This window comes from Pleuronectes platessa, chromosome 10 (assembly GCF_947347685.1).
Source record: "Pleuronectes platessa chromosome 10, fPlePla1.1, whole genome shotgun sequence".
In the NCBI taxonomy this organism is placed as follows: Eukaryota; Metazoa; Chordata; class Actinopteri; order Pleuronectiformes; family Pleuronectidae; genus Pleuronectes; species Pleuronectes platessa.
In genome coordinates, this window is record NC_070635.1 from 26,287,480 (window position 1) to 26,300,079 (window position 12,600).

The 12,600-nt window shown below is 38.8% G+C and overlaps 1 protein-coding gene across 5 annotated transcripts in view; it reads left to right on the forward strand.

The window, feature by feature from the left end:
- LOC128448952 (intermembrane lipid transfer protein VPS13B) overlaps window positions 1-12,600 on the forward strand; it is a 325,941-nt gene that overhangs the window by 37,409 nt on the left and 275,932 nt on the right. For all 5 annotated transcript variants that reach the window (XR_008339824.1, XM_053431840.1, XM_053431841.1 and 2 more), the window contains exons 8-12: window positions 3,575-3,837; window positions 6,589-6,684; window positions 8,027-8,149; window positions 8,532-8,669; window positions 11,597-11,684. Coding sequence is in view for 4 of the 5 variants with exons in the window: in XM_053431840.1 (XP_053287815.1) it covers window positions 3,575-3,837; window positions 6,589-6,684; window positions 8,027-8,149; window positions 8,532-8,669; window positions 11,597-11,684 (708 nt within the window). In the remaining variant the exon portion in view is untranslated. The remainder of the gene's footprint in view (window positions 1-3,574; window positions 3,838-6,588; window positions 6,685-8,026; window positions 8,150-8,531; window positions 8,670-11,596; window positions 11,685-12,600) is intronic.

Sequence of the window (12,600 nt, forward strand, 5' to 3'; positions counted from 1 at the left end):
CCATGAACAGTCAACCTGAGCAGTGATGATATGACAAACCGGAATAAGTTGACAGACCTCTGCATCAATCGCAACTCTTACTTGAGCTTTAAATAACGGCTACCTCACTGAACTGTTGTTGCTTGCAGGCATGTGTGTTTCCACACCGTTGCTGCTGCAGCGCTCCTGCCAGCCATGTCTTTCAACATTTAGTTTGCTATGGTCTGCCTTGGATGATGGCCATCAATAATAACAATCATCCATTGTTGATGAGCAGTTGGAAAAATGAAGCGTTTTTAATAGAAAGCAGATGATGGCTTTTGTTTACCCTCCTTTAGGATTGAGAGAGTGAGCACACTAAAACTGATGCCATTCACCCAACTTATTGACATTATTATAATCTACAATAGGTTCCTGTTATTACAATGTAGCAAACATTAGCCTATATTATCTCCTGTAATATGCATTGCTATTTTGTGTCTGTAGATAAATCATAAATGGCTTATATTATATTATCTGAATATCTGAATAATCTTCCAAGATGAACATAGTGACCAACATTATAGCAACTCTGCTACCTGTTAGATCATCAAATAGGGTAAGCTACAAAATTAGTGGGCTGAGGGTTTGTGTGAGGATAACCAGGGATGGAGTTGCATTCCCAGCCTGAATTATTGTTTCAGTATGCCTGGGGTATGATAAACTTGTGTGTCACTAACCAAAGCAACCTTTCAGTCACGAAAAGTTGGCTAGTATTCATACTGTCTGATATTCAATGAAGTCACTGAAATTACAGCAGTTGAAAACACAGATGACTAACATTCTTGAATGGAGCAGCTGGTCACGACATCGAAAGCTGTTCAGTTTCAACAAGTATATGAAGAATTATGAACTGAGGAGTGTGGCTGCTGGAGTGTGGCAGGGTGTTTTGTATGTGACCATGTGTATGAATGCTGGGAGTAACTGTTTGTCCAGCAGTGTAGGTAGATGTTTAGTGCTATGTAATGTGATGGATTTTGTAGAATAGCTCACCCTCTCTGTCTTCAGAAGGTCATACAACGGAAATGACCATCAGACAGTTATCAGCTAAGGAATGTCCTCTTAATGAACCTCAAATGGCCACCTAATGCTCTCCCATGCAGACTTTATAGGGCCTCTTCTCTTTAAAATCTCGCTTATCATCTCTTCCTCTTCCCTCTCACTATTTAGTATTGGTGTGACGATATGTAGGCCCTTGAATTCCGACCCCTATTGACATGTTTTGTTTGGCTCCTGCGTCACATTTTAATTTGTACTTTTGTACTTTAGTAAGATGCCCTGAATATCTATTAAACTGTCAGAATGTACATGTACTGTATACACACGATCAAACATACACTCAGTACGTGCATTAGATGAAATGAAGAACTGAATACCTGATCACTAAGCCACAGCTCAGTGATCAGTTCACCTCTCCCTCTATAAACGTGGAGGGACATCTACTGGCCTGCGAGGGCACTGCCTTTCTCAATCCTCCCTTCTTACTATCACTGTCACTTAGCTCTTCACTAACTTGCAAGCTCAAACATACACCACTGCCTGCAGACTTTGGACTCATGGAAACTAACTTTACCCTAACATATCCTATTTCATAGTGCGTTGAGCTCTGTGCATGGACACACTGATGCGGCTTGTTGTCCCTGAAAATAATGCAGTGAAACTCTGATTGCTCTCATGGTCAATTAGAAACCAGTTTTGGTTGTATGTTACACCTGTAGGGTGATAGAGCTTAACTCCGGAGCAGCATATATTTTGACCAGCCCGCATCACTCTCTAGGAATTTTTCAGTCACTTCTTTGGATTAATACTTCAAAGTCCCCTTAAGCCGGTCTGTTTTGATCACTTGATTGGTAATTGTGCTTTTATTTTGATTGCCCTGCATTTCAAACATAGGCTTCATCAGGCAGTGATGTGAAGCGAAAGAGCTTAACTTGTTGAACTGGCATCTCAAAGGCTTCGTGGAGTGAAAACAAAAAGGAAAAAAGAGAAAGGACAGACACACAGGACAGGGATGTTGGAGGGGGTTGACTAATAAACTTTAACACAGGATTTCAAACTGCCAATTCACAAAGTGAAAGATTGAATTAAAATATGTCATAATTTTCACCGCCTTAGCCTCTGGGATTCCTAAGATGTGACCTCACGGACAATATTGTTTTCACACAGAGGACGTGAGGCCACGAGGAATGGGATTGCACATACTTGTGTATTGACATCAGCTTCCTCTCTCCCTGTGTGTATGGAAACAGACACGATGGGATGAGTTCAGAGGAAGGGATCAGGGACTGGGGCGGTACGTGGTGGTTTTGGGGAACCTGTGAACCCCCAGATTGCTAAGAAACGGGAGAAAGAAAAAAGAATAGAAAGGCTTCTACAAACTTCTGCTTTTCCTTTGTTGTGGACACCACTACAGTGCCAGTCCACTGACTAACATTCTATTGGTCATCCACATACTTACTTCCTTACATTTGCTTATGTTTTCAGATGATGGCATTAAACTTCTTTTTCTTTAGTCTTTGTTTTCCTAATGTCCCATTTTGTGCATATTTATACAAACTAACCCTCTTCACCTGATGTGAGGCCCTTGCCTTACAGAAGCCAGAGCTTCATTCAACCCCTTGTACTCTGTCTAGGCGTAGACAGTGAGACCAATCACCCCACCTCCTTCATCTTAGTTTGTCTAGTCCCACAGTCACCTTCACCCTCAGCCAAGCTCAACTTGTGCTGATGACCATAGTAACTCAGCCTCTCTTTTGGTCATTATTTCAGTCTGTTGGTTCTGTATAAATATATGACCCTCGTTGAAAGTGTTTGTGGATGTGGTGTTGCTGTGTCCAGCTCAAACAGCCCTGACCACAGTGATCCACTGGGCCAAGTCAAGGCTCACCTCTGTCAGGAGGCTGGCTGACAGGCTGTTCCCTCTGGCCTAAACTGGAATGGGCTTCCCCTCGCTCTCTCAGTAGAGTTCATGCAGCACAAAAATACTCATGCACACCTGCATTCTGGAGCATTGGCAGCAACTACTGTGGAACTGCCTTGGTTAGGCCGTTTTTGTGCATTCAGTTGACAGCTGAAAAAACTTGCTTGTATTAAACTCCCCTGAAGACATGGACAAATTCATCTAGTGTGCTACATTGGGCAAAGACACTTCAATTATCAATAACTTTGTCTGTGTTTGACCAGTTTGTTCACAGACTTGATTTGCATGTATCTGTTGGAGTAAAATACTATTGAATGGGACTTGAATGATCTTTTATCGGAACCCTGATTTGAATGTAATATAAATTTGGCAACTCTATGTAACACTTTTCTTTCTTAGACAAGATAATGGCCCTCTGTTTTTGTTTGATTCTTATTTAGGGTACTTATATACATTTTATTAAATCTACATTGTGTACTTTAAGTGATGAAAGGGTGACTTGCTACTTTTTAAATATTTATTTTTAGAATCTCAAAAGGACTTTATTGAGGTAAAAACCAACCTACATGCACTAACCCTGACTCATTAACTGCCTACATTTGCATTACAACTAATTATGACTTCTCTCCCCTTCAGTGATGGATGCGGATGTTGAAAGCCCAGAGAACACCACAGACCTTTACATGCTGTCTGGGGGTCCTGAAGATGCAGACGATGGCTGGATGTCCTGGGCGTGGTCATTTGTCCCAGCCATTGTAAACGTAGAGGAGGAAAGTGAGGAAGATGTCTACCAGCAGAGAGAGGATGGAAGCATCCCCAACAGCCCCCAGCAAAACGCACACAAAGATCCCATTGTTTCCATAGGCTTCTACTGTACCAAAGCTTCTGTCACCTTTAAGGTAAATAAGCTACAGTTTTATATAAAGGTTTTCCACATGTAGACTTTGTTTTTTTAGAACATGGTAGGCTTTATGTCAAATATAGGTAAATTGCTCAGTATTCTGCATCAAGCTGCATAATGATGTGGTATGAATGTTATTGAGAAATGCTCTCGAAATAATAAAATGTATTTCAGTTAAACATACATTATATACTGTTGCAAAGAATCCACACATTTTTTCACATCCAAACAAACATAAAAGTTTGGATAGATGGTGAAGACAAGAAGGTCAATGTCTTTAACGTGTTCTTTACACAAATGAGGCTTTCAAGATAAATATGTTTAGCAGATAATGATATATAATGATGATTTACAATTTCCTGAATTTAAGATATCATTGTGATATTTTTTAGTTTACGTTGCCTTATTACCATTTATTTACTCATACTGCCCACCCCTACTTATATGTTGTGGTTATTTTAAGTTTGAGTCTTTAAGACGATTTGATCATTGAAGTTTCATTCCTCTTTGTCTCTGTCTGAGGTACATGGGTAGTTTAACCACTAACTGGCGTCGGGGGTCACGTTAATGCCTTAAACATTATACATGGTAAGATGACTATTCGGAAATGGATCCCAAACTTTAATCCTGCCGGCTCACATTTAGAATGGTTGGAATTCATCTGTGTTTCCCCTCAAGTTCAGGCACCTCAGATCACATTACTAACTCTGTTTGTGTGTGCGCGTGCGCGTGTGCGTGTGCGTGTGTGTGTGTGTGTGAGAGAGAGTGAGAGAGAGTGAGAGAGAGTGAGAGAGAGTGAGAGAGATCAGCTAAGGGGAGGTATGTCTCCTGACAAACAGACCTTGGTACTTTTCTAATAATGTTTAAACTGTTCCTGTATTGTTTGAGTTCTTTTAATCAATTAATTGCCTCTCATCTAGAGTAATTGCAGACAGCTGAAAGGATGGTTTTTTAAACGTTCTTGCCGCTTTCCTACAAGGAAGTGTTTAGTTTGAGGGAATTTCATGTCTTTGAACAGCCACTGCCTGAACCTGAGTTTGACATGCACGTGAAATATGAGAGGTATTTTTAGATTGCTGACGCATTACTCCTTATATTTGATTGATCAGAAAAATTGGCAGTACACTGCTATGACTTTTACACACATAATGCATAGTTTTGCACTTACCATTTCCCCCCCCCCCCCCTTTTTCATTTTTGCAAGCCTGCCAAATTCTCATTCAATGCCAGACTTCAAGCCATATTTTACTTTATGAAACATTGAGTTTTTATTTGGTACTTTCATTGATTTCCACAATCGCAAATTTCTAGTCTTTTTTCTTTTTTTTTACTTTTCTTCCACGTTACATTTCTCAGTAATTGATACAAAGAAAAACTATTCACTTCCAACATTATAACATTTTCAAGATGCTTCTTTCATTTATATTGGACAATCACAGCCTTTTAATGGGTGGAAAAATAATTAGGGAGAGGAGGCAGTAGCAGCAGCCCTGTATGTTGCTGACCATATTAAACATTTGTGTCGGTGCGCCAATGCTATACTGCTGCTCTTTCCTGCCTGCTGTGTTGTTTTAGGCCCAAAATGCCCTGCCAATCTAATTTGGACAATGCCGAGGGGACCAGATTGTTATGGGATAAACATTGAGGATGTATGTCTCTATCTGATTGGTTTTAAATCTGTGTCAATGCCACTGTGCACTAACGCTTTGGCTGCTCCCAGGAACATTGTGGTTGGGGTGGCTCCTGCATGTGAGTAAACCATCAGAATTGAAAGAGGGGAAGGGAGCTAGGGTGAGAGAGTCTGCTCCATCACTAGGGATAATAAGGCACAGCTGCCTGTAGCTCTGCACCTGCTTCCTGTGTTCAAGTTGAATGGGTTTGTGCCTGCACAGTTCTACACGTACGTTTGTAGACTGGCCAACCTCAAAATCATCACAGCTATGTACTTTTCTTATTCTAGGCAGCTAGTTTAACCAAGCACTCTCTCTCTCTTCATCTACCTCCACACTATCTCTACACTGGATGAACAATTCCTATTCTTTTATCAAGTTGAATGAATTGTCAATGACCAGTCCCTTGTACATTATCATTTTTCCACGAGATGTTTTGAGTGCTTGAGACATTTTTTGATTGCCATCCTCAGTGAAGCCAGAGAGGGCCTCCCCTTAAAATCACAGAGGAGCGACTGTCATGTGGTTTGATGAATGTCTTGGCCTGAATCCAAACTTGGAAGGGAAAAAAAACAAAAAGTCCCAGGGCTCCAGTCCAGTTTCTGATCTAAGAAAATGTCATCTGTACTTGTTTGGTTGTTATTGTTTCTGGTTTTAAGCATTAGTTTTTGGGGGCCTCATTGTCCCTCACATCCAAAGAGTTACATAGCTTTTTCTTTTTTTTTTCAAATCATGCATCTGTTTCAGCAGGGAATTGTGGGTACTCACGCACACACAATGGGTATTTCCAGTTTAAGTATTGCTTCGTTGTGACATCTGTATTGTTGCTGCTGATCTATTTTGAGCTGACACAATCTCCTCTTTACTCATTTAGTGCTATGCATTTTTAATTTAGCTTTGATCTGGTTTAATGTTTGTTTTAATCACCTAATCTTCTTTTTGAATCCTGATTGGTTACAAAGCGTTTTGATCCAGGACAAGCTTAGACCTTTTATTTCATATTGGTTTTCTGTTTGAGTTAATCTCTAATCAGTCTGAGGAATATTAAATGTATCTGGTCTGTCTTCCTTCTGTCTCAGCTGACAGAGACTCATTCAGAGAGCAGCTACTACAGTCCACAGAAGGTCAAATCCAGAGAGGTCTTGTGCCTGGAGCAACAGGGAATCACTATTGAGGTAATTATTTCCCTGTCTGCTTTTAATTGTATGACTGATAGTGATTTATGAATTTTTCATAAATCACTACTATTTAATTTATATTGCAACTTTTAATAGTCATTTGTCTGTATTGCATATAATAAACAGTAATTTGCTAAATAAAGATGGACAGCTTTTTGTTTCAGTAAATAACCAACAGCCTCATGTAAGATGTTCGTAACTCTCACCTGGTCCAATAACTAGCTAAAGGCGAATGTAAAAGTTTACATATATATTAGTTCATTTTGACCATCTGTAAGAGTAGAAACCATATTATGAAGTTGATTATTTTTGTAAAAAAACAACAAAAGGCCACAACCAACCAACACATTTTTGAAAAGCATTCTTGTTGCCCATCGTTAGAACAGACAAACCAAGTTCGCTGTCCTCTCTGTTTTTCCATCAATAATAATATTCTCCTTCCTTATATACTTTTAGACAGGGGTTCCCCCCCTCAAGTTCATTTATAAAGCCCATCCAGGTCACTAATCTGGGGCCTGTTGTGAACATATTGGAATCTTTGTTTGAATGGAGCCCAAGTCTGATCATTTCCGCATTTCCCCCTCAGTGTAGAAAATATTTTAAACCTTTTTCTCTGATAACCTGGTTGGAGTAGTAAAGGGTTTTTCGGCTCCAAAGCGTTCTACCAGATGTGAGAAATCTGAGATATTCCCAATTCCAATTTCTATAATTTATGCTTCTTCTTGAAGAGAGGGAAAGCAATCTGAACTGGGACCAAAAGTGAGAGCATTGAAAGGCAAAGGGGTGGCTAGGAAAACTAAGCCTTGTAATTATTTTGTGGTGAAACGTAAAGGTTTATTGGCGTGCTCTCCTTTGAGCTGTCTGGGTAAAGCAAAGGCATGGTGAGTTAGGGACAATCCCATCTTGATGGTTACAGGGACAGCTGCCTTGCTACCACACACACGTGCATATCGAGGGAACATGGGAGCTGTCTGACCCCTGTTCTTTTTATTCCAATAAAGTGAACCCCCGACCAAGGTCATTGTGGAAAACCTTGTTTGGGATAAATAAATAATTGAACCATAAAATGTATGTTTTATTGTGATTTTAAAAAGGTAATTTTATGAAATGAATTTGATTGGGGAATTGCAATGTTACTCATCAGATCCTGTGTGTTCTCTTTGGAGAAGAAATAGTTTTGAAGCTCCATCTGTTCAGTTCTGAAGTACCTCATACTGTCACATCCTCCATTTAAATTTGATATACCTTCCATATAAAGTTATTAATATTTGTTTTATTTATTACATTTTCTGTTTTTATTTTTTACCAGTTAATGTTTTTCCTTCGGTCTTTATTCCAGGTTCTGATGATGGGGGAGCCCTTCTTTGATTGTCAGATTGGCATTGTTGGCTGCCGTGCCCTTTGCTTGAAAAGCATCATGGGACTACGAGATTTTGAAGAAAACATGAACCGAAGTGAAGAGGTAGAAACAATCTTTAAAATATAAGTATAGACTTACACCTAAACGGTGTCTCCTGCTGCATATAAGAGATTTCAGAAGTCATTATGATTATGATAATGTGATTCGATTTGAAATTCATCATATTGAATAATTTAGCCACATAAAATACTTTGTTAACATCAATTTCATTGACACCAGTGTATTTAATCAATTGTGTTAACTATGCGTTTCAAAGGTCGTTATTATTAGCCAATATTGATATCCAATAGATTTGGGAAGATTTTGTATGTAGAATGAGCTGGTTTGTGTTCTTGCAACATCTGAAATAACATTAATTTTGTTATCTGAGCGTCCTCTTCTTTATTCTTCTCCTCATTTTCCTCTTTGTCCTGCTTCCCTTCAGGATGCAGTGTTCTTCAGCTGTGGGGACAGCCTAAGCAGTAAAGGAATGACTTACCTGACCAACTCCCTGTTTGACTACCGCAGCCCAGAGAACAACGGAGTCAGGGCTGAGTTCATACTAGAGACTGCTAATCACAAGGTTACAAAATAAAATCCGTAACACTATTGTTAACGTCCCCCTGCTGTACAGAAGAATGTTGTTTTAGAATTTATTTTAGAATCTTTGTTGGTTGAAGATGCTGTTTTTGCTCAGATTGAAATGTTTGTGCATACAATGTAAATTGACTCAGACCAGACATGAAAGATTCAGAGCAGCTCCACAGCTTCATCAGAAACAGTTTTCCTGTGGTAACTCCAACCAATATTACAGTTTGTCTGTGACATCACAAATTCAATTCAGTTATGGTGAGAGAACTTACCACAAAACATTTGAAAGACACCCACAGACTAAACTATTTGGCAAAAATTAAGTTCCAAACCAGACCAACTATCAACTCAACACACACCTTGCAGCTGGGCAGACATGCCTTCACAGTGGCTCCTGTGATCAACAGTAATACTCCAAAATACACAATATATTAATTAAATTGCATTAATTAATTTAATAGCAACAGCACTTGCTATTAACACAGTTCCCACTAAATTAAACACCAGAAATGCTTTGGGGCCTTATTTACAACCCTTGCATAAGCATCTTGCCCATTCAGTGCGTACGCCACCTCTCACGCAAACTACTTCCAAATAATGTCCCAGAGTGTAGGTTAGTAAGTGGATGGAAATACTGCTAGGAAGCCAGTTTTCAGATTCGTCAGCTGACATAGACTCTATAGAGCTGTTATCCTGGATCTTTGGAACAGAGTCCAGTATTACACAGAAAGATACAATAAAACCAAACAATCCCTGTTCAAGTACTCATCACTCTTGGTTAATTTTCTGACCTTCAATTTTCACCCCTTTTTTTCATTTCAGGCACTGTCCTCTTTGTCGCACTTACTCTCACTCACTGCATTAACTGCATCCGCAACACATTACCATTTTATCAGTGATATCACTGCCGTGGCTACCAAACAATCGTCTTTTTTCATCTCCACCTCACTAACTAACACTTCGATGTTGATGTCACAAAGTTGCACTTCTTCTCATCAATTGATTACATAAGTCACCATAGAAAACCATTGGTCAGCAAGATAACTGATTATTTATGAGTAGCTTTACATTGACCATTTATGGAGTGTGATTTATTAAGGGAACACATATTGTGAATTTCTCAGGGATCAAGTAAATATTCATGATGCATCAACATTTTAAGACATAGTTTTCCCTGTTATCATCTATATAAAGGCTCATCATTGCCAAAAAGAGATTAAAGATTCTTCTTCATACACATCACTATTGTTATGGTAAGCTAGTGGATGTGACCTGATAAACAAGCACAGTTATTTCTTTGAGTTTAATCTGAAAAAAACAGCATTGTAATGTTTAGCAATATCTATTGGTTTTAAATGAAACACTATATTTTTTAACTCTAACGTCTAACCCTTACCACTATTTTAATTTAAATTTTAAAGTCATTCCATTTTAAATCCCCACCACTTGATCATTTCTGTCAGTCAACCAGCTGCTGGCTGCAGTAAAGGGTTGCTATCTGAAGAGTAGTGTTAAAGCCATTATTCCTGATAACTCAGCTCACTTCATCAGTCTCACAGCTCTTATGTTGACTCTGCTAAGAAACGCTCATGACCCTCAATGAAGCAATTGTTTGGACATCCATCCATCCATCCATCTATTCATAGTTGATAGTAGAGGGGTCAAAGGTTTAGTAGTACCTCATTAGTGGTTTTGAAACAAGCTGTTGGCTTTGATCCAAAAGCATGCCAGAGCCATTAGATATCCCTTAATAAATATTACTCATTAACCCGCTTCTCTGATAAGGCTCCATTGAAATGTCTGTTTAGAGATCTAGTGGGTAAGTCTGGGGTGGAGGTGTTAACTGACTGTGTGTCATTCAATCCCTCTTGTTCTTTTCCTTCCTCGTTCACTAATTCTCACTGTGTGCCATTGGTTTCATTGTGCAGTTAAAAAATACTTTCAATTATTGCTCAGAATAGGGTCAATAGCTCTTGACCTGCAGACAAATAAATGATGAATTATAACATTAAACATTTAGGTCAAAATAAGAACAATGCAGAATGCAGGTCAAATGTAAACACTAAATGATAATAATATAATAAAACATAAAAAACAGCACATTTCCAAACCCACATTATAAAGTGCTTCAAGAGCAACAACTTTGCAACTGGATAATAAAAATAATTTCTGGTTGAATAACAAGAAAATAAAACGAATACTGTTTTGCCAGTCAAGGAGGGTAGTCAATAAATGTTGGCTAAATCAGGATAACCCCTCTTATAAGAATATATATCACAAAAATATTTAAGATCTCAGGCATCACACTACCGTATTCGTGACAAAAAAACTCAGATATAGAGCAAAGAGAGATTCCAAGAAGAGCGTTGTCTGAAATCTTAAACTAAAAGTTTTCAATTAAAAACTTGTATTTTATATGCACATTCTTCATTAAATTAGTGGTTTTAAAAGATGCACCCTGCTGTCTCATTAAATATTTCCATAACATTCCACAATTTTAGTTTGAAAGTATCAGAATTGATTTCTTATGAAAAAGTCCCATCTTTAGTAGATAATAAAACCTGATAATAATAGGATATTAAGATACATATTTTCAGTGGCATGCATGCAGGCACCAGCTCAATAAGGGAAATGTTAAACAATTTTTTTGAAATAACACACAATAATGAACAGACTTAATATTTAGTTATTACTTTCCCATCCACGTTAACGTTTTGCAAAGATGGTAAATTATACTAACTTATAAAAAATATTATATCCAACTCAGCAGACCAACCACATCATAACATTTTCAAATAGCTGATTAGACCCCCTTTTCCATATCCACTATGACCCCCAGTCCCTGCCACTCTTGAAGGCTATCAACTTGTTTGCTACCTTACTGCTGAATGTTTACCTAACTCTGCCTTTGTTTGACAGGAGACCTACACGGAGATAGCGGGCATGCAGCGCTTTGGTGCTTTTTATATGGATTATCTCTACACAATGGAGAACAGCAGTGGCAAAGGTATTGTCTGATTCATTCCTTCTCACAGAGCTTGTTTGCTCACCTAACCACCTTACCTTTTCTTTATATCCATCTTGTTCTTCTGTTCTCTGACTTGTTCTCTCTTTTTTGCTCTGTCTACCTATTCTCTCTCTCGCGCGCTCTCTATTATGCCTCTCACTCTTCTCTTCTCTGCTCTCTGTTAAACAAGCCCCCTGGAGACTTGAAGAAAGAGCTTGTCTTGTTTGATTCACAGCCACCTGGTCCTTGACCCTTCCTGTCCTCACACTCACCCCAAACTTACCTGGAGGGCAACTGTCAGAAGTGTTTAGTCTGTGCTGACACGTATTTGAGTTTCTTTCGTCCCGCTGCTTGTTGAAACACTGTTTCTCCCTGTCTCTTATACCTGTAAGCTCTTAAGAAAGTGAATAGGCTCCTTTTGCCTAATTAGGTGTCACTCTCCCCGGTAGAGACCTTAAGACGGCAGGATTTTTTCATTCTAAGCAGCAGCACTTAAGAATGTTTATTCAAGACTGAAAGATCTGAAGTTCCCATTAAGAGATAAAACATTCTCTCTGCAGTTTCAAATGTTAGATGTGGCCCAACAATGTCTCTGTGCTTTAGTGTGGTTGAGCATTGCATGCTGCTACTCTTAATGGGACCCTGTATTGTGTCTAATTGCAAAGGTATAAGGGGATAGATGTTTCAAGGATTTAATGCAAATTGGGATTTAGATAACCATGCTTCCCAAGGTGTATATCACCAGGTAGTGATGATTCAGTAACCTTTCACAATAATACAAAAAAAGGGAGAAATGTTTGAACCAATTCAATAACATGAACAGAAATGTTGATTTATTAGTCTAGTCACCTGTGTCGTTTCACCTGCCTTCATCTTTCTTTCATTTTGCCTTTCCCCCTTTCTGACTAGGCTATTG